Source organism: Scyliorhinus canicula, chromosome 21, assembly GCF_902713615.1.
Source record: "Scyliorhinus canicula chromosome 21, sScyCan1.1, whole genome shotgun sequence".
Taxonomy (NCBI): domain Eukaryota; kingdom Metazoa; phylum Chordata; class Chondrichthyes; order Carcharhiniformes; family Scyliorhinidae; genus Scyliorhinus; species Scyliorhinus canicula.
Window position 1 is genome coordinate 47721510 of NC_052166.1, and position 22483 is coordinate 47743992.

The following is a 22483-nucleotide window of genomic DNA, read 5'->3' on the forward strand; positions in this document are numbered from 1 at the left end:
CAAGGCTTTGCCCTCTTCCAGACCCTTCCATCAGCCAGTAGATACAGATTCACGACGCCCTATGATGCTCTTGCTCATGTATTTGTTTTGTTTGGCCCTTGTTCCACACTGTACCAATCACTATTTGTTGATGTACTATTTGTCAATGTACTTTGTCGATTATTCTTTTTGCCTACTAACTATGTATAGTGCACGTTCCCTTGGCCGCAGAAAATTATTTTTCACTGTACTTCGGTACATGAGACAATAAATCAATCAATCAATCCAGCTGGGTCTTGTCCAATGAGAGATGCAGTTGCAGAGCCAGGGCTGTATGAAGGGTTGTCGGCGAGCATCCAGCACCTGCAGGTGTAGTTGGAGGAGTCCAACTGAGTGCAGCAGCAGGAGGTGGTGCCGACCATGCGTGCCACCCAGGCCAAAACTACATGGGTGGCGTCCTCGGTGGAGGCATTGGGGGCGACTGTTTCTGCTATGGATCAGCATGTTTAAGGCCTGGGACATTCTGTGCAGGCCCTGTCCGAGGGTCAGGACAGGGTTGCCGCCTCACAGGCAGCCATGTGCCAGAGCCACCTGGCAATCGCAACGGCGCTCCTGAGTGTGGCCCAGTCACAGCAGGCCATGGCTAGGAACATCGGCAGCATTGCCCAGGCGCTGGTCGATGTGGCGCAGGCACAGACGGAGGTGGCCCAGTTCTAGAAGGTGATGGCAGAATCACAGTTTGATATGGCGCAATACCAGATGGAGATGGTCCACTCCCTGTGCTCCCTGCGATCGTGCGGACTCTGGTCAAGATCAGTGCGTGCCTCCAGGACTGGAAGTGCCAGGTGGCGGGGGAACCTCAAGGGATAGCTCCTTGTACCCCATCCCAGGGAGTAGCCCGGGGGCCATCAGACACCCGGAGAGAGGAGGAGGTGATGGAGCCGGTGTTAGACACCAGTTAAGTTGGCACGGGTGTAGGGCACAGTTTAGTTATAGGGGCTAGGGCACAAATCTGCATATATTCGTTCACATTAAACAACTATTGCCACCGTTAAAACCTGCCTCGGTGCTCTGTCTGATGATTTTTTGATTTTGATTTGATTTATTGTCACATATACCGAAGTACAGTGAAAAGTATTTTTCTGCGGCCGAGGGAACACAACGTACATGGTAGACAAAACAATAATCAACAGAGAACATTGACAAATGGTACATCGACAAACAGTGATTGGTTACAGTGCGGAACAAGGGGCCAAACAAAGCAAATAAATGAGCAAGAGCAGCACAGGACATCGTGAATAGTGTTTTTACAGGGAACAGATCAGTCTGAGGGGGAGACGTTGAGGAGTCTTGTAGCTGTGGGGAAGAAGCTGTTCCTATGTCTGGATGTGCGAGTCTTCAGACCTCTGTATTGTGGCAATGCCTAGGTGGGAGGGGTGTCTGATAATGCTATTTGCCTTCCTGAGGTAGCGGGAGATGTATGCAGAATCAATGTGGGGTTGGCAAGCTTGTGTGATGCATTGGGCTGAGTTCACTACACTCTGCAGTTTCTTGCGATCTTGGACTGAGTAGTTGCCATACCAAGCTGTGATGCAGCCGGATAGGATGCTCTCTATCGCACATCTTGTAGAAGTTTGAGAGAGTCGATGGATGCAGACATGCCAAAATTCTTTAGCTTCCGTAGGAAATAGAGACGTTGTTGGGCTTTCTTGACTGTTGTATCAACGTGAGTGGACCAGGACAGACTGTTGGTGATGGTGACCCCCAGGAACTTAAAGCTATCAACCATCTTCACTTGGAGCCATTGATGCAGCTGGGAGTGCGTGTCGTGCCCCCCACTTACCAATTTTCCGCCCAATCACGTTTCCTGATTCCGGCGTCGGCTTACGGAGAATCCCGCCCAGTGAATTCAAAAACTTGAAATATTACAAATCAAGCTTGTTCCAGGTATTCTTTATAATACTGAAAACAAAAATTCAACTTTTTAAAAATGCTTTCTATGATATTTTGTATGACCCTGTGCAAAACAATGAAACTTTTTCAAAAGAATTATCAAGATAGGCACTGAAAATAGTCCAGGATCCTTCCTGATCGCCCACTGACATGCAAATAATATGCTGGATGACTATATATTTCAGGCTACAACTATGAATCAGGTTGAACAAGGAAGGTAACTAGCAGATGCAATAATAAAACCAACAGCAGTAAATCATGGTGCTGCTTACTTAGCTAGTTATGAACAATAACTAGTTCCGGCCATCCTCTGTAACATTACACTATTACTTTAGACACGTCAATGAGGCAAATTTTATTGATCCAACAATAGGAAAAGCAGGTTTAACAGCCCAAAACTATGCCACTGATGCAAAATCCAGTATGATTTTTTTTCTCTCTTCCAACTTTTTCTGGATTAAAAACAAAAGCATTTATACATTGCCGTTAACGCATAAAGATATCCCAAGGTGCTTCACAGGAGTGTAAGCAACAAATAAAGACTACAGGAACTCAGTACTGCAAAGCGCTGAAGAGATATTCAGAATATGGAAGACAATTAACTTCTGTTGCTGAAGAGAAGCTGTCCAACAAGTGGTTGTGTTATGATTAACTGGTTTATTTGCAACGTGGAATGGCTAATTTTGGGGTACACTATGCACTGCGAGTTCTGCTACTCTGACTCAATGTCTTTAATAAATTGAAAACTAAACTGAAAACCAGCAGTTTTTATTTTCAGTTCAGATTTACCCATAATTTGAAAAACAAAAAAGAGTAATATCTTTATTGTGAATCATTTCTTTCTAGTTTTGCGTGTTGCATGTATCGTCCCCAGAATTGTGGGAGGATGAGTGGGAGGGTATGAGTGCCCCAGTGTTTGTTTTATTGTTAGAATGTGACAGAACTGCACAACAAAGTCACAACTGACAAAAGGGAATATATATATTATGTAGAAAATATATATATATATATATATATATATATTATATATATTATATATATATATATATTTGGCAATTTTGTTCTCAAATATACGAGTTTGCATACATTTGAAAGGGTTTGAAAGATTAGACCACAGAATTGTTAAATCTTCTACTCATAAGCAAAAAAAAAGATATTACAGCACAAACGCAGGTCCCCGAGTACAAGTCACTGATTTTGCTCCATATGGTTTCTAGTCTAATATTACTCTTCAATTCACTCTGCGAGACATTGGAGAGGCTTAAACGGTGTGAGAAAGAGAAAGTGAGACAGCGGCAACACTTGAGAAGCTTAAACAGTGCAAGAATGGGATAGAGTGGGGCAACAGTTCGGAGAGGCTTAAACAGTGCGAGAATGAGAGAGAGCGGCGACACTATGGAGAGGCTTTAACATTGCGAAAAGGGGAGAGAGAGTACGGTGACATTTTGAAGAGGCTTAAACAGTCCGAGAAAGGGAGAGAGAGCAGCGACACTTCGGAGAGGTTTAAACAGTGCGAGAATGGGGGAGAGAGTGGCAACTCTTTGGAGAGGTTTAAATAGTATGAGAATGGGAGAGAGAACGGTGACACTTGAGAAATTTTAAACAGTGCAAGAAGAGAAAGCATGGCAACACTTTGGAGAGGCTTAAACAGTGCGAGAAGGGGAGAGAGAGTTGTGAAATTTCAGAGAGGCTTAAACAGTGCGAGAAAGGGAATGAGAGTGGCAGCACACCAGAGAGGTTTAAACAGTGCGCGACTGGGAGAGAGTGCAGCGACACCGGAGATGTTAAACAGTCCGAGAATGGACTTCCGGTGTGCACCATGGAGTGAATGGTCACACACACGGCAGCTCCTGCTAAGATCACAGAAAAGAGCTCTTTTTTAAACAATAGGGAGTGGAATTTTTATGAAAAAGTATAGGTGAAATGTTGGAGGAGTATTTTCCCCCAGGAATAATATGTTTCTTGGTTTCCAGTCCCGCAGAAACAGTGTAGGATTTGGCTGGGGCTGCAGCAGAGAGACAAAGCCTATTCAGCAGGCAGGCGGGAGGAAGGGCTGTGTTAGAAAGCTTCAAGCTGACCTGAGGACCCTTTGAGGTCCTTATGAAAGCTGGATTCTAGCAGCAAAAGGAACAACTGGAAAAGATCTCACCAAGGGCTCTTTTAAGGGCCCGCAACGGCGCTGATTTGATTTACCCCCAGGTGGGAACGCAGCCTCGGCACTTGGCAGCCGGTGGATGGGCTGGACTAGAAGTGGAGCGACCAGAAAATCAACTTTGCAGCAGAAGGTGTGAGGCAAAAAGGACAAGATGGCAGCGGGCGGGGAACCGGCAGCGTGGCAGCAGTGGGCGAGGGAGCAGCAGGAGCTGCAGCTGCACTGCTTCCAGGAACTAAAAGCTGAGATCCTGGAGCTGTTGAGGGCATCGCTGGACAGGCTCGGGGAGACTCAGACGGCTCAGGCTGTGGAGATTCAGGAGCTGCAGCAAAAGGCTTCGGAGAACAAGGACAAACTCCTCGGCCTGGCAGTGAAGGTGGTGTTGCACGAGGCGCTTCATAAGAAATGGTTGGAAGGATGGAGGAGATGGAGAACCGCTCCTGCCGGAAGAATCTGCGGATTTTGGGTCTCCCGGAGGGCCTGGAAGGTTTAGATTTGGGGGCCTACGTGGTCCTGAGGCTGAACTCGCTTATTGGCGCGGGGTCGTTCCGGGGACCCCTGGAGCTGCAGAGTGCCCATCGGGTGCGGCTGCGGATGTCCGGGCCGAACGACCAACCCAGGGCGGTGCTGGTCCGATTTCAACGCTTGGTCGACCATGAGTGTGTGCTTCGTTGGGCGAAGAGGGAGAGGAGTAGTAAGTGGGAGAATACGGAGATCAGGATTTACCAGGACTGGAGTGCGGAGGTGGCGAAGAGAAGGGCTGGGTTTGACCGGGCGAAGGCAGTGCTCCACAAGAAGGGGGTCAAGTTTGGCCTGTTACAGCCGGCACGCCTGTGGGTCACGTATAAAGACCACCAAGTTTATTTTGTCCAGGCAGAGAAGCTGAACTTGAACTGAGGACTGGGGAACATTTAACGCAGCCCGGAGGCTTTGTCCTCCTTGTTATTCATTCGCTCTTTTTGGTTCTATTGGACGATGTTTTTTTTTTGCTGTCTTGCCTTTTCTTTTCTGCTTTTCGGGACTGTTATCTGTTTACTTGGGTGTTTTATCATATCATGTTGGGATTTTTATTATTTCACTGGTTACGGGTTTGGGTGGGGTTCGCGGCCCTGTTGGGTCATGTGCCTGTCTTCCCGTGTTTTGGGTCGGGGGGCGGGGGCCTCTCTCCCGCGCTGGAGAAGCAGGGAGCAGGGTCGGCAATGGGGGAATGGTTGGGGGACACTGGGGAGGGTAATTGAGGTGGCGGGAGCAGCCGGGGTCAGCTGACATACGGAAGTACAATGACCGGAGTTACACAGCTAGGGGGGCCCTAGCTGGGGGGGGGGGAGGGAGGGGGGGGGATACCGGGTTGCTGCTGGAATGGCCAAGAAGGAGCTGGAGCGTGCAGAGGGGATCAGGATGGCGGTCTGTTGCTGTGAGGAATGGGCTGAGCGGGGGGCGCGGACACACGGCGGACTACGGAAGGGTGATGGCTAGTGGACGGGGGAGGGGGGCAGGTGGCCCTCCGATCCGGCTGATCACCTGGAATGTGAGGGGACTGAATGGGCCAGTCAAATGGTCCCACGTGTTCGCGCACCTGAGAGGGCTGAAGGCGGACGTGGCTATGCTTCAGGAGACGCACCTGAAGGTGGCGGATCAGGTCAGGTTGAGGAAGGTGTGGGTGGGCCAAGTGTTTCATTCGGGGCTGGATGCAAAAAAAACTGGGGGGGGGGGGGGGGGGGGGGGGGGGGGGGTGGCGATCCTGGTGTGGAAGAAGGAGTCATTTGTGGTGTTGAGTGTGGTGGCAGACAGCGGCGTGAGGTACGTGATGGTGAGTGGCAAGCTGCAAGGGGAGCGGTTGGTGGTGGTCAATGTATATGCCCCGAATTGGGATGATGCGGGTTTCATGTGGCGCATGTTGGGCCGGATTCCAGATTTGGAGGTGGGGGGCCTGATAATGGGGGGGGATTTCAACACGATGCTGGATCCGCCTCTGGATCGATCCAGTTCCAGGACGGGTAAGAGGCCTGCGGCGGCTAAGGTGCTGAGGGGGTTTATGGACCAGATGGGAGGAGTGGACCCTTGGAGGTTCGCGAGGCCGAGGGTCAGGGAATTTTCATACTTCTCCCATGTGCATAAGGCCTACTCCCAGATCAACTTCTTTGTTTTGAGTAGGGCGCTGATTGCGGGGGTAGTAGACGCTGAGTACTCGGCGATAGCCATTTCTGACCATGCCCCGCACTGGGTGGACCTCGAGCTGCGGGAGGAGAGGGACCAGCGCCCGTTGTTTCGCTTGCAGGTGGGGCTGCTGGCGGACGAGGATGTGAGGGGGCAGGTTCGAGGATGCATCGAGAGGTACCTGGAGGCCAACGATAATGGGGAGGTCCGAGTGGGGACGGTCTGGGAGGCGCTGAAGGCGGTGGTTCGGGAGGAGTTGATCTCCATTCGGGCCCACAGGGACAGAGGGGAGCAGAGGAAAGGGAGAGATTGGTGGGGAGATGGTGAGGGTGGACAGGAGGTATGCGGAGGCCCCGGAGGAGGGATTGCTGAGGAAGCGGCGCAGCCTTCGTGCTGAGTTCGACTTGTTGACCATCAGAAAGGCGGAGGCTCAATGGAGAAAGGCTCAGGGTGCGGTTTAGGAGTATGGGGAGAAGGCGAGTAGGATGCTGGCACACCAGCTCCATAAGCGGGATGCGGCTAGGGAGATTGGTGGAGTTAAGGACCGGGGAGGAAATGTGGTGCGGAGGGGAGTAGACATTAATGGGGTCTTCAGGGACTTTTGAGAGACTATATCGGTTCGAACCTACGACGGAGAAGGGGGAGATGGGGCGCTTTTTGGACCGGCTGAGATTCCAGAGGGTGGAGGAGGGACGGGAGGAGGGTCTGGGGGCGCCTGTTGAGCTTGAGGAGCTGGTTAAAGGGATAGGGAACATGCAGTCGGGGAAGGCGCCGGGGCCGGATGGGTTCCCGGTTGAATTTTACAAGGCGTATGCAGACCTGCTGGGCCCCCTGTTGGTTAGGACCTTCAACAAGGTGAGGGGGGGGGGGGCTTTGCCCCTGACGATGTCTCGGACGCTGATCTCCTTGATCCTTAAGCGAGACAAGGATCCCCTGCAGTATGGGTCATACAGGCCGATCTCAATCCTGAATGTGGACGCCAAGCTGTTGGCAAAGATCTTAGCCACGAGGATAGAGGATTGTGTGCCGCAGGTCATCCACGAGGATCAAACGGGGTTTGTGAAGGGGAGGCAGCTGAACACTAATATACGGAGGCTCTTGAACGCTATTATGATGCCGGCGGTGGAAGGGGAGGCGGAGATAGTGGTGGCGCTAGATGCAGAGGAGGCCTTTGATAGGGTCGAGTGGGGGTACTTGTGGGAGGTGATGGAAAGGTTTGGGTTTGGGGAGGGGTTTGTCAGTTGGGTGAGGCTGTTGTATGAGGCCCCGATGGCGAGTGTGGCCACGAATAAGAGGAGGTCGGAGTATTTTCGACTATACCGAGGGACGAGGCAGGGGTGTCCCCTGTCGCCCCTACTTTTTGCGCTGGCAATTGAACCCCTGGCTATGGCACTGAGAGAGTTGGGGGATTGGAGGGGGCTGGTCCGGGGTGGGGAGGAGCACCGAGTGTCGCTCTATGCGGATGACCTATTGTTGTATGTGGTGGACCCGGTGGGGGGAATGCCGGTGGTGATGGGAATTCTCCGGGAATTTGGGGATTTCTCAGGGTATAAGCTTAACTTTGGGAAAAGCGAGCTGTTTGTGGTACACCTGGGGGACCAGGAGGGGAGGATCCCACTGAATAGGGCGGAGAGGAGCTTCAGGTACTTGGGGGTTCAGGTGGCCAGGAGCTAGGGGGCCTTGCATAAGCTAAACCACACAAGGCTGGTGGAGCAAATGGAGGAGGAGTTTATGAGGTGGGACATGCTGCCGCTGTCTTTGGCAGGTAGGGTGCAGTCAGTCAAGATGACGGTGCTCCTGAGGTTTGTGTTCCTGTTCCAGTGCCTCCCCATCCTTATCCCGAAGGCCTTTTTCAGGCGGGTTAACAGGAGAATTACAGGATTTGTGTGGGCACACGGGACTCCAAGGGTGAGACGGGTGTTCTTGGAGCGGGACAGGGATGGGGGGGGGCTGGTGTTGCCCAACCTCTGTGGGTATTATTGGGCTGCCAACGCAGCGATGGTGCGTAAGTGGGTAATGGACAGGGAGGGGGCGGCATGGAAGAGGCTGGAGATGGCATCCTGTGTGGGTACGAGCCTGGAAGCGCTGGCAACGGCACCGCTGCCACTCCCTCCAACGAGGTATACCACGAGCCCGGTGGTGGCAGCTACCCTCAAGATTTGGGGGCAATGGAGGCGGCACAGGGGAGAGGTGGGGGCCTCGATGGGGTCCCCGATACGGGGGAACCACCAGTTTGTTCCGGGGAGAATTGATGGTGGGTTCCTGAGTTGGCACTGGGCTGGTGTCAGGAGGCTGGGGGACCTGTTCATAAACGGGAAGTTCGCGAGCCTGGCTGAGCTGGAAGGGAAGTTCAGGCTTCCCCGGGGAACACCTTTCGGTACATGCAAGTAAGGGAGTTTGTCAGCTGGCAGGTTGCGGGGTTCCCCCTGCTGCCGCCGCGTGGGGTCCAGGACAGGGTGCTCTCGGGGGTATGGGTTGGAGAGGGGAGGATCTCGGAAGTGTACCAGGTGATGCAGGAGGTAGACAAGGCCTCGGTGGAGGAGCTGAAAGATAAATGGCAGGAGGAGCTGGGTGAGGAGATTGAAGAGGGGACGTGGGCGGATGCCCTAGAAAGAGTGAACTCCTCCTCTTCGTGTGCGAGGCTTAGCCTCATACAGTTTAACGTACTGCATAGGGCGCATATGACCGGGACAAGGATGAGCCGTTTTTTTGGGACCGAGGACAGGTGTATTAGGTGCTCAGGGAGCCCAGCAAACCATGTCCACATGTTCTGGGCATGCCCAGCGCTGGGGGAATTTTGGAAGGGTGTAGCAAGGACGGTATCGAGGGTGGTAGGTCAATCCAGGCTGGGGACTCGCAATATTTGGGGTTGCAGTGGAGCCGGGAGTGCAGGAGGCGAAAGAGGCCGGTGTTCTGGCCTTTGCGTCCCTAGTAGCCCGGCGGAGGATTCTTCTTCAGACCCTTTGGGGCAGCAGGGTAGCATGGTGGTTAGCATAAATGCTTCACAGCTCCAGGGTCCCAGGTTCGATTCCCGGCTGGGTCACTGTCTGTGTGGAGTCTGCACGTCCTCCCCCTGTGTGCGTGGGTTTCCTCCGGGTGCTCCGGTTTCCTTCCACAGTCCAAAGATGTGCGGGTTAGGTGGATTGGCCATGCTAAATTGCCCGTAGTGTCCTAATAAAAGTAAGGTTAAGGGGGGGTTGTTGGTTACGGGGATAGGGTGGATACGTGGGTTTGAGTAGGGTGATCATGGCTCGGCACAACATTGAGGGCCGAAGGGCCTGTTCTGTGCTGTACTGTTCTATGTTCTATGATGCGAGGCCCCCAAGCATGGAGGCCTGGGTCAACGATATGGCGGGGTTTATTAAATTGGAGAGGGTGAAATTTGCCCTAAGGGGGGGTCAGTGCAGGGGTTTTACAGGAGATGGCAACCATTCCTAGATCTCCTGGCAGAACGGTAAAAACAAAAGGTCAGCAGCAACCGGGGGGGGGGGGGGGGGGTGTCTCTGTTTTTGTTTTGGGTTGAATATCTGTTTGTTGCCAATGACGGGCATTAATTTATTGTTTCTCTTTTGTATTTACAGGGGGGGGGGGGGGTGTGTGTCTCTGTTTTTGTTTTGGGTTGAATATCTGTTTGTTGCCAATGACGGGCATTAATTTATTGTTTCTCTTTTGTATTTACGGGGGGGGGGGGGTCTGTTTTTTTTTGTTCTTAGAATTTTCTGTTATTGTTTTCTTTTTTGTGAAAATTTGAATTAATTGTTTTTTTTTTTTAAACAGTCCGAGAATGGGAGTGGGAGCGACGGTACTTTGGTGAGGCTTTTTTAAAAGAAAATATCTTTATTCAAAAAAAAAGATTTCAAATATACAACCAGATGTTGCAATATGCAAAAATATTCCCGCTACCAACCCATCCCAGTTTAAAGAAAAATACTGTTAACAATTTTGCAGAATAAACCGTTAGTACCCTCTATGTACAACAGTTAGCAATATTTCAGCCTTTTCATCCACCCCACAAATCCAAAAGAAACAACAACCAATCCCCAATGCCCTCCCTCTTACCCCACCTCCCAGCATCTGACGGTGGCCAACTAAATGAATGTCACCCGAGGTAGAACTTCTCAGCCGACCCGCATTAGATATTTGGGGGTTGATTCTGCAGAGATTCTGCGGCTATATCCAGAGGATGCGTCTGGTCTTACGACCAGGAAGTCAGTGCCGCCCCCACATCGATGCTCCGTCCGGTGGGGGGATAGCAGTTGCACCACGTAAAGCCCCCGGCTTTACCTGCCGACCCAGCATGGTCATGAATGAGCACGCCGGCAGCCGCACCGTACAACATGGCAGCGGCCGCGTGTGGACCCGGCCTGCCAAAAACTGCCCCACTGTACACCCTCTCGTCATCCCCGGACCATCCCCCAGCAGTCCCACCAGCCCCTGCCGAAGCCTCCTTGGCAGCGGAACTGTCCAATGTTTCACACCTGAAAATATCGAAACCGATTAGCTCCTGAGAGTTTATACTTCTCTAGCCACTCCTCAAAACTCTGGAACTTGCCATCAACAAACAGATCACCAAGCTTTTCCAGCCCCTCCACCGTCCAAGCCCTGAAGGATGAATCCAAAACCGCTGGTACAAAACGATGGTTTCCACAGATTGGGGCCAACATCGACATAGCACCCAGTTTAAAGTGCCATCTAAATTGTCCCCATATTTTCAAAGTGGCCACCACAATCGGATTGACAGTCCATTTCATTTGGGAAAACGGAAGGCGAGCCATGCCAATGCCCTCGAGCTGGTGCCTTTACAGTTATTCCTCTCCATTCACCTCTACATAGACTCCGTCCCTCGATACAATCGCTGCTCCGTTTCAATATTCTCCGCCCAATACTAATGGGCACGTTTCTAAGGAAAGATTTCGAAGTGTGATAGCGAGCGGGAACTGCCACGAGCTTCACGGCGCTCGTCCCGGCGAGGCCTGCAACGCTATTCAATGTTAATTGGTCCACTTAACGAGGCCCCACCGGCTTCTCATTACAAATGAAGGCTCACCAGCCAATTTCGCTGGGACCGCGTTTGCCAGCCTCCCGCTAACAAGGTCGAGCGGCACTTAAACAGAACTTGCACAGCCAACCGCAATCGGCTCGCAGCCATGGCGCCGAGAAGACCGGTCCCAAGATTTGGAGACAAGTTCCTGGGGAGGCTCCTAGATGCAGTGGAGGCCAGCAGGGATGTCCTGTTCCCCTCAGGGGCCTGAAGGGTGAGCCACAGGGCAGCCAGTACTGCCTGGGATGAATGGCGTTGACCGTGAGCTCGAACGTGTGACCAGGAGGACTGGCCTCCAGTGTCGCAAGAAGGTCAATGACCTACATCGGGCAGCACGAGTGAGTGAACACCAGTGAAACCTTCCCGCCCCTCGTGAGCCCCTCAACCCCCCCCAAACCTCCATGCGGTCCCCAACCCTCCCTTCACTCCCCTTAATCTTCATCCCTCCCTTCACCCCCCTCTGCCTTCAACCCCACTCCATGTAAAGATGTTTTACTAAGTTTTTTAATTATTTTCGTTAATCTTAAATTTGTGCCCTCTTGTTGCCATCTTGCAAACCAATGGAAACAGTTCATTGTTACTTACTTTTGTAGCTTACGTCTCTAGATATAAAACCAAGAAAAGGAGAGGAGCAAAAAGGAGCAGACGAAGGGGCAGCAGGGTAGCATGGTGGTTAGCATAAATGCTTCACAGCTCCAGGGTCCCCGGTTCGATTCCCAGCTGGGTCACTGTCTGTGTGGAGTCTGCACGTCCTCCCCCCTGTGTGCGTGGGTTTCCTCCGGGTGCTCCGGTTTCCTCCCACAGTCCAAAGATGTGCGGGTTAGGTGGATTGGCCATGCTAAATTGCCCGTAGTGTCCTAATAAAAGTAAGGTTAAGGGGGGGGGTTGTTGGGTTACGGGTATAGGGTGGACACGTGGGTTTGAGTAGGGTGATCATGGCTCGGCACAACATTGAGGGTCGAAGGGCCTGTTCTGTGCTGTACTGTTCTATGTTCTAAGCCAGAATAGGATTTGCGTTGGTTTGTGTGTACATTTTAAAAGCTCCATTTTAACTTAACTAGCAGAAGTGCATCATTAAAAGTTTTGAAAGAAAACCACTCAGCCAAGGTGGTAAATCAGTTCAAAAACAGAGGTTTAACAAGATTACACTTGCGACAATGAAAATAATGTCATTCAGCAGTTGCAGAACACTTGGGGCGGGCGGGCGACACCCAGCAACAGTGATCCCTATTGGTACCAATGATAGCGGTAGAAAGAAGGATATAGTCCAGCAGGCAGAATTCTAGGAGGCACTAAAGAAATTAACAAGCAGGACCTCAAAAAGTAATGATGCTCAGTTTACACCCAGTACCATGTGTTACTGAGTATAGAAATAGAAGGATAAAGCAGATGAATCCGTGGCTAGAGATACAGTGCAGGAGGGAGGGCTTTAGATTCCTGGGATATTGGGAGCTGTTCTGGGGAAAATAGGACCAATAAAGGCTGGATAAATTACATCTGAACAGAGCTAGAGCCATCTTAATACAGTCTGAGAATTGATAGTTAGAACAATTGTAAAGAGTTTGTGTATCAGTCAAGACAAAAGGGATCCTTAAGGCAGAGGTGTAAAACCTGGAAGCGAATTGATGGAAGCAGCTGACGGAAAGGATTGTTTAAAAGAAGATATGAAACGGTGTCTTTTTGAAATCACACTTGTGGAAGCCAGAGTTCAGTGAGTCAAGGTGGCTCAGTGTAAGAATCATCTGGGGAGATTTTGAGGAGAAATCCACAGAAATTTACTCTGGTTCAGAGTGGAGTATATCTGATCACAGCCAGTCTATGTGGAGAATGGGACAATTATAGCCTATGACATACTTGTAACTTGTGTTAACCTTAAAATCGGTGTATATTTGTGAAGCTAAGGGGGAGTAAAGAAGTATTGTACCATAATCAAACTTTTTATGTTTAATAACAAATCTCTTTATTATTAAAATTAGTTTGTGGTCCTGTTGCTCCATTCCTCCACGTTTTCTAAAGAAAAATAAAAGTTACCGTCTTTTAAGTCAAGGTTCCATTCTGCTATCTTCCCATCCAGTTATAATACCAACTAAGCTTGTAACACCAGCGCTGTTGGGGAAGGAACAGTAATGTGGGAACCAGGGGGTAACATTAGAATGGAAAGCCAAGGTGCATAGACAATTGGAAAATACAGATACCACTACAGTAGAAAATGATATCTGTAGGTATTAGGTGAGATCAGGGTAAAAGGGAATGTAATAAGATCTAAATTAGCTTTACTGTCTCTGTACGCGAATGAACGGAGTGTGGCACATATGGTTGGTGAGCTGCAGCATGAGAAAACCATGTGGAAATATCATATTGCAGCAATAACCTCAAAAAAGGGTAAGATTCCACACGGACAGGATAGGCAAAACTCTAACATAACAATGGGTTGCCTTCAAAGAGGGAATAGGCCAAGTATACTGAAGTGTATCGCACGATGGGAAAGGATAGGGAATCAAATTCAGATCCCTAAAGACAAAAAAGGTAGAGAGTAAGACAAAGCAGCAAAAGGGTGCATATGACATTTGTCAGATGGATAATCCAGGCTGAATATAGAAGGTCCAGAGGGGAAGTGAAAAATCAAAGAAGGGAAGCAAGGAATGGGCACAAAGCGAGACTGGCAGCTACATGAAAGAGAATCCAGACGTTTTCTATAGGCAAATAAATAGTATAACGCTAAAAGGAAAAGTCGCATCAATCAGGTATGACAGAGGATTTATGCTTGGAGGTCATGACGGGGGCATGACGGAGTTACTAAATGAGTATTTTTCATCTGTTCTCATCAGGGAAGATGTTGATGCCCAAGTCATAGTAAAACAGGAAGTAATTGAGAGACTGTATGGGCTGAAGATTGATAAAGACGAGGCATTAGATAGTCTGGCTGTACTTAAAGTTGATTCGTCACCAGGACTGCATGAGATGCACCCATGATACAGGGAATAATAAGAGTTCAAACTGCAGAGGTACTTGCCAATATCTCTAGCAGGGGGCTGCTAGAGAATTACAAATGTTATTCAGGAAAGAGTATAAGAGTGAACCCAGCAACTATAGGCCAATCAGTTTAACCTCGGTGGTGGAAAAGTTTTTAGAAATGATAATTTGGGACAAAGTTAACTTTCACTTTGGAGAAATCTGGCGTAATTAAGGAAAGCCAGCAAGGATGTGTGAAGGGCAAATTGTGTTTAACCAATCTTGGCATTTGGGTGAAGTAACAAAGGGTTGATGTGGTGTACATCGATTTCGAAAATGACAAGCTCATCAGCAGTATTAATGCCCTGGGAATTAAAAGGATGAATATAAAGTTGGCTGAATGACAGGAAACAGAATAGTAGTGAATGATTGTTTTTCAGACTGGAGGAAGGTTTCTAGTGAATTTCCCCAGAGGTCAGTATTAAGCCCCCTGCTTTTCCTGATGTATTTTAATGACCTAAACCTGGGTACACAGGACACAATTTCTAAATTTGAAAATGACATAAAACAGTGATATAGACTGGAGGAGGATTTATACTGGCGGATTGGGTAGGCAAGTGGCAGATGATCTTTAATGCAGAGAAATGGGAAGGGAGTTATTTTGGTGGGAAGTACAAGGAAAGGCAATTTAAAATAAAGCATACATATAAAGGCGTGGGGAGGTGAGCAGGTGCAGGAGTTAATTGACCCGAGGTATACGTGTACAAATCACTGAAGGTGGCAAGGCAGATTGAGAGAGGTTAATAATAAGTAAGGGCCTACACTGATTCGGCCTTAACTGGATTATTGCATCCAGTTCTGGACACCACATTTTAGGAAGGATTTGAAGGCATTAGGCAGGGTGCAGGCAAGATTCACAAGCATCGTTCCTCAGCAAGAAGTTTCAGTTTTGTGGATAGGTAGAATCATGAGGGTTTTGGATAGAATAGATAGAGATACTGTTCCATTGGCAGAAGGATCAACAACCAGAGACCACTAATTGAAGCTGATTGACAAAAGAAGCAATAAGAGAAAAAGTTTTTTTTTTTTAAAACACAGCAGGTGTTTAAGATCTGGAACATACTGTCTCAGAGTGTGATGGAAGCAGATTCAATCGTGGCTTTCAAAAGGGAATTAGATAACTTTCTGAAGAGAAACAAATTGCAAGAAAAAGAGAGGAGTGGGACTAGGTAAACTGTCTAACAGAGAACAGGCACGGAACCGATGGGAATGAATGGCCTCCTTCTGTGCTGTCACCATTTTATGATTCTATGATAATTACAGTAAAAGGAAAGTGGATTTGATACTGGTTTTAAATTACAGCTGAACCACATTAACATTTTAATGCAGAATTTTAGCTTACCTTATATGCTATACTATTTGATGAGTCCACAATTAGAAATAATGGTTTCCGTGTAAAAGGGAAAAAATCACCAGGGTGAAGACTAAAGAGAAAGGAAAATACAGAAGAATTACAGCTCTATGTAGTTGCGATTTTACCAAGAAATCATGCCTTACATACCATATCCATATCTGCCAGTCGAAGTACAAACCTGGCAAAAATATTCAAAATAAATTTCATTCACTGTAAAGGATTTGCTATGAAAATTAAACTGTAATCACTGTATCATGTAAATCCAGCTTACGGGTAACTCTGAAATTAAAGGGATAACACAGCATAAGGCAAATGTAATATGGTAAACAGATTCCTGCAATTTGTGTAAATGTTAAATCTACAAAGCACCAGCTCTCCCAGCAAGAGATTATCAGAAAATTTATATAGTATTTGAGTGCAGGGGGATAAAGAGAACTATGGGAATCATCATAAAACTATTGAAACATGGATGATGCTTCTATAAAAACATGCTGTAACAATTGTCGAGCACTGACAGCCACTTTAAGGAAATATAAGTGAAAGATAAAGTTGGGGAAGACAGGGAGGTGTGAAAGTTAATATTCAGCATCACTTAAAATATGGTGGTACACCAATATGAAAATCTAATTTGTTTTTGCCAATCGTGGACGGCACTGGTCTATTTCCATGCACCCCTGTTATGGAGAACTTAGCAATCATAGTGAACATATCTGTCATAAAATGTTCAAAGCTTCCTCAATACCTGTACTGAATCTGGACTGACATACCTACCAGTGCATTTCTTTAAATGAATTGTTGCGTTTTTGTATTACTTCCATGCTTCCTGCATCACGATTATTGTTGGTGAGCACCCCACCAAAATCATATGGACCTAAACAGGAAAACAAACATCATTTTATATCATCCAAGTTTGTTACTAACTTAGTTGGGTTTGGTATAGCCACTCTGCTCATACATAGGTTGTTTCTTTACAAGCATGCTTTCACTATACATAAAATTAAAAATTAATAATTGTGGAAGTATTCATTAATTGCTGGAACATGTGTGGACTACAAATTCAACAATTTTCTCTCCAACACTGCAACCGTCCTACAGCCCTCCAAGATCCCCGATTTTAATCAGTCCATTACTCCAGTTGTCTTCAGTTGCCAAAGTCCTAAACTCTGAATTCTGTCCATAAACATTTCCGGCTCTCTCCTTTCTCTCCTCCTTTAAGGCACTCCTTAAAATGCCTTTCGCTGACTAAAGCTTTAGTTTACCTGCCCTAATATCTCTTTATGCATGTCAGTGTCAAAGTTTGATAATGCTCCTATGAAACAACACAGAGAGGGGGAGTCTGTTAATTAGGAGTGGGGAAATTACACTGGGAATTTCAATCAAATGTCTTTGGAGTAATATTGACAAAGTGTACAATGTATTCTGCATTTTCAATATCAAAAATTGGACATGAATACTTTTTATTAAAAAAAATATTTAAATTAAATTTTTAACATTTGAAAATTAAAAACATGCAATCAAGTACCTTTAACCAAAAACCAACCCAATACAAATTCCCCCCACATGCTGTTGTGGCCACCAAAAATGGCCACCTGCAAAGGGTAATGGGAATTGTGGTCAAGCTTGGACACAGACAGCGCACAGTCCGTGTACTGTGCAAAGGAAAAACCTGCACCTGTTAAAGATCAATCACCGATTTCCCCAGGATAATCGACTCAAATCAAGGAATAGTAACAGTAGCAGACTCCCCAGTGCCACCTCCCCTTATTTGGAAAGGCATACGCACTTGGAACAATAACGACTAGGACCCGCCCAGCCGTCAAGGTACCCCGCCCCTAATTGGCCAGTATCGATCAGAGTGATTGAGACTCTATCAATCCATTGGACCCCGAGTTAACTCCGCCCAAAAAGGAGCGAAAAAGAAGGATAAGAAGCCCTGCGCAGTAGGGATCGATCTCTTTTGGAATCGGCCTGTGCCGACACCAATTGCAGCATAACAACCAGTCAAGTTCAAGACCACAATCGCTACCTGAGAGAGACGAGCCGCAGCCGAGACGAACCCGACGTTCCAGCAGACACACGCGAGGACTCAGATAAAGGCCTTATCTACCCGCACAGAGCCAGTCATCCAGAAGTTAAGTAAAGATTATCTTAGTAGATAAGTATAGTTTAATACATAGCCGGTGTATCATTGCACAGAATAAGTCTCGTGTTCAATAATAAACTGTCCTTTGAACTAACATAATGTTGTGTGGTCATTTGGTGAATACAAGAAACATACTCGCGGCTTGTGGTTTGATAATAAAGTGGCAACACTGTCCAACCCGGAAACAACAAAAAACAAAAAATAAATACCCGCCCCCCCCCCCCCCCCCCCCCCCCCCCCCCCCAAACAACCAACAGTGACCTAGTCATAGGAACATAGGAATTAGGAGAAGTAGAGTTAGGCTGCTCTGCCAATCAGATCATGGCTGATCTCCTCCTGGTATGAAATCCACCCCCCTGCCTGTTCCCCATATCCCTTTAACCCATTTTAAATCACAAATATATCTATCGCCTTCTTGAAGCAATTTAATGATTTAGATTCCATCCACCGCACTATGGGCCAATGAGTTTCACAAATTCACCATCCTCTGCGAGTAGTTCCTCCCCATCTGTTTTAAATCTACCGCCTCTCAACCTATATCTGTGGCCTCTCATTCTAGATTGCCCCACAAGGGGGAACATTTGATCTATGTATACTTTAGTATCTTATATACCTCAATCAGATCCCCTCTCCTTCTTCTGAAATCAAAGCAATTTATAAGCCCGAACTATTTAATTTCTCCTCATACGTCAACCCTTTCATCCCCGGAATCAATCCGGTGAACCTCCTCTGAACTGCCTCCAATTCCACCACATCCTTTCTCAAATAAGGAGACCAAAACTGGACACAATACTCCAGATGTGATCTCACCAACATCCTATACAATGCAACACTTCTCTACTTTTACAATCCTTTCGCAATAAATGCGGAAACCCACCAGATTAGAATAGGACTAGATGTATGTGTATGTGTATGTGTGTGTGTGTGTGTGTTGTGCAAAATCCCTCAAGCAACACTTGTATCTATCCTTCACCCCCTCAAAAATAAAACTCACCCTAACCTTAGTGAGGTGCGCTTGAAACACCACCTTTAGCTGGATAATGCTCAGTCTTGCACACAATAACGTAGCACTCACCCTCCACAGCCCCTCACTCCACACCTCCTCCACTTAATTAACTTTCACCCCCTCCACCGAACTCAAACTCTTCCCCTACAATCCGCGCATACATGCTGGAGGTACTGCTCTCATCCGGCTCCGAACAGGAGAGAATACTTTCCAATAAGGAAGATGGTGGCACCACCGGGAAATTTGAAAAAAAACCTCTTAACAAAACTCCGCATCTGGAAGTATCTAAACATGTCCGAGCCTAACAGCCCAAATTGCGTCCACAGCTCTTCCAGGCTGGCAAACCTTCCCTCCAAAAATAAATTCCTACTCTCTGTAGGCCTTTCTCCCTCCATGCACCAAATGTGGAATCTAACCGTGCTGGCTCAAACAGGTGGTTAGCAAAAATGAGAGTCAGTCTTGAAGCTGCCCCCCACTTAAAATGCTGGAGGAATTGCCTCAATATTTTTAGTGTTGAAACCATCGCTGGGTTCACAGAGTACTTTTCTGGCACCAACGGAAGTGGTGCTGTTATCAATGTTCCCAACTTTCTCCCTCTACATGGCCTCGACTCCATCTGAACCCAGAGAGTCCCCGGGTCCCCGCACCACCCCAACACCTTCTCAGCCCTGGCCAACCAATAATGGTACAGCAAATTTGGCAGCACTAGACCCCCGCCTGTTTCTGCATCTGTTTTCCTCCAATTACCATATCAAACCCCCACTTTACCATCCCCCATGACCCTAGACTCCAGGAAAAAAAATCCCACCTTCACCCTCCAAGAAAAAGAGCAAAAACATAACACACTATATTGCAATATTTATAAGAAACCACAACCCAACTTTCACATACAGAAAAAATCCCACCATCCCTCCTCACACCAGTCCCAGTCCTTTGTCCTTGATGAATGCTGATCCCTTGAGTCCAGCATAAGTCTCACCCAAACTGCACACCCTTATTGTACAGAACCGTCTTCGCCTTATTGAAGGCCGCCCAGCTCGGTTCCAATGTCCTGGTAGATGCCACACAATGTGCCTGTCCCAATCGATGTTACAACTCTTCCTGGCCCTTACCAGGACCCGCTCCTTTCTCTGGGAACTGTGAAATTGGACGATCGCCACCCACGGCGGCTCATTCGGCCACGATATCTGCCGCAGGGCCCAATGTGCCCTGTCCAATTCTGGAGCGGAGAACACTTCATCTCCACCCACCAATCAAGAGAACATTTTAGAAAAATATTCTGTTGGTCTCGGGGCCCTCCACCCACTCTGAGGCTCATGTACCTGTTCTCCAGATCTTCAACTTTGGCCTTCAGGCCCTTATTCCTGTCTGCCATGAGCAGCACCTCAGCTTCCAATGAGGCAAGCTGATCCACATTCCTTGACAAGGCCTCCTCCATACCCTTCAGCCTCTCCCCTTGTTCCTTCACAGCTTCGGCAGTCTTGCCCAGCATCTCCTACATTTGGCCCGACGTCTCCTCGATGGTGGCTTTAAACGACTCTTCATTCTCCTTCCCTTTTCGTTCAAATTGGCCATCCATCTGACTGCCAAATTTCTCCAACTCCTGCACTATTACCCCAGCCAATGTTTCTAACGTGATGGGTGTGGCCGCCTCCACCATCATTTCTCTCCCAGATTCTTTTGTCGGGTTACCAGCTGTGGGTTTCTTTCTCGTGGCCATTTTTAAACGAGGCTTTTGACATTCCTCAGTCGCCTTTCCACAGCAACTTACTCGTTAGAACCCCAAATCTCCCGAACAAAATAGACAAAGATAAAAATACTGGGACCCTGGCAGGAGCCACCTTTTGTGCGACCTGCTTTCACATGCCATCACGGACGTCTATCGATGTGAATACTTAAAACTACTTATTTTTTGATTTGATGAAGTGATCAGTGCAAAATTATACATTCTGGTTTATCAAAAGAATCATACAAAACAGAAGGAGACTATTCATCCTGAAAGGGTGTAGCTTTAGTCAAGTGCTGAAGGGGTTAAAATTGGTCTGCATCGATCGGTGTCACTTAAGCTGCTTAGCGGAAATGATTAGCTATAGGAAACCATCCCAAGGACACATCCTTCTGGTGATGGGACCCCAGGGAAAGGATGCCACAGATGGTCATTCTCAAGAATGGCAATGACAATGTGGGATTGTTCACCATTTTGTTCTGGTGCCAAATTGCCTGAAAGTAGACATAAAGGGAGGCATAATCACAAAGAACTGTTTATTGCTGAAACATTTTTTACGTTGGGAAATGGGCGACACAAGTCAGGGGAGTCAGAGAAGGAGGAGATTGACTCCACGGGCCTGATAACGAGAAACTAGTGATAAATATTAGAGGATTGCATGTACGCGTCTTTGTAATGATTAAATATTATAATTAAGTAGACACGCCTATGTTCTAATTGGTTAACTGTTCTCATATGCAATGCCTGATATAAACCTGATCAATACTTGTGACTGGACATGGATAACTATAACAACTTGGAATCAAATCTGGAGTATAACAGTCTGTGTTATTCTTGAATCAGGGCTCTCTGAGGTACCTACTTGGAACATCATCAGCCCGTTCTATACCTCGATTAAAGGCCTCATTTATAACTCCAAGAGTCTTAATTTTGTTTCTCATGAGCGGGAGAGTGAAGTACACTCTAGCCAAATAGCTGTACTTTTCTCCGCATGCTGGGAAGTCCATGCTGATTCTTTGAGAAAGCTAGCAAATTTAATTCTACACCCCCAGATTTTTCCCCATTGATCTACAAATTAATCATCTTCAAGTTCATGTCAAAATGCCTTTTAACCGTTCCTCAGAGATCTGGGCCGGGATTCTCCCCTACCCGGCTGGGCGGGGGGGTCCCGGTGTGTTGGAGTGGCGTGAACCACTCCGGCGTCGGGCTGCCCCAAAGGTGCGGACGTCTCCGCACCTTTAGGGGCCAAGCCCTCACATTGAGGGGCTAGGCCCGCGCCGGAGTGGTTACCACTCCGCCGGCTGGCGTGAACGGCCTTTGGTGCCACGCCAGCTGGGGCCGAAAGGACTTCGCCGGCTGGCGCAAGTCCGCACATGCGCCGGAGCGTCAGCGGCTGCTGACGTCATCCCGGCGCATGCGCAGGGGAGGGGGTCTCTTCCGCCTCCGCCATGGTGAAGAAAAAGAGTGCCCCCACGGCACAGGCCCGCCCGCCGATCGGTGGGCCCCGATCGCGGGCCAGGCCACCGTGGGGGCACCCCCAGGATCAGATCGCCCCACGCTCCCCCCAGGACCCCGCGCCTCCAATCCCGCCAGTCAGGTAGGTGTTTTGATTCCTGCTGGCGGGAGACGCTTGTCAGCAGCGGGACTTCAGCCCATCGCGGGCCGGAGAATCGCCACAGGGGGCCCGCCGACCGGCGCAGCGCGATTCCCGCCCCTGCCGAATCTCAGGTGGTGGAAAATTCAGGACACGGCCGGGGCTGGATTGACGCCGGCCCCGAGCGATTCTCCAACCCGGCAGGGGGTCGGAGAATCCCGCCCCTGATTGCAGATCGTAACAACACATTTGATAATCAGCAGTGAGATTATTTTAAAGTCCTTGAGAGTTGTTAACTTTCTTTAAATTAATTTTGAATTAAAAACTTCTCAAAATCTTTTTTGAACAATTTGTTTTATGTTTCTA

The 22483-nt window shown here is 48.2% G+C and overlaps 1 protein-coding gene across 3 annotated transcripts in view; it reads right to left on the reverse strand.

The window, feature by feature from the left end:
- Positions 1–22483, reverse strand: part of scai (suppressor of cancer cell invasion) — a 222252-nt gene that overhangs the window by 57720 nt on the left and 142049 nt on the right. For all 3 annotated transcript variants that reach the window (XR_005458494.1, XM_038781892.1, XM_038781891.1), the window contains exons 12-13: positions 16420–16519; positions 15637–15718 (exon numbers count right to left, since the gene is read on the reverse strand). Coding sequence is in view for 2 of the 3 variants with exons in the window: in XM_038781892.1 (XP_038637820.1) it covers positions 15637–15718; positions 16420–16519 (182 nt within the window). In the remaining variant the exon portion in view is untranslated. The remainder of the gene's footprint in view (positions 1–15636; positions 15719–16419; positions 16520–22483) is intronic.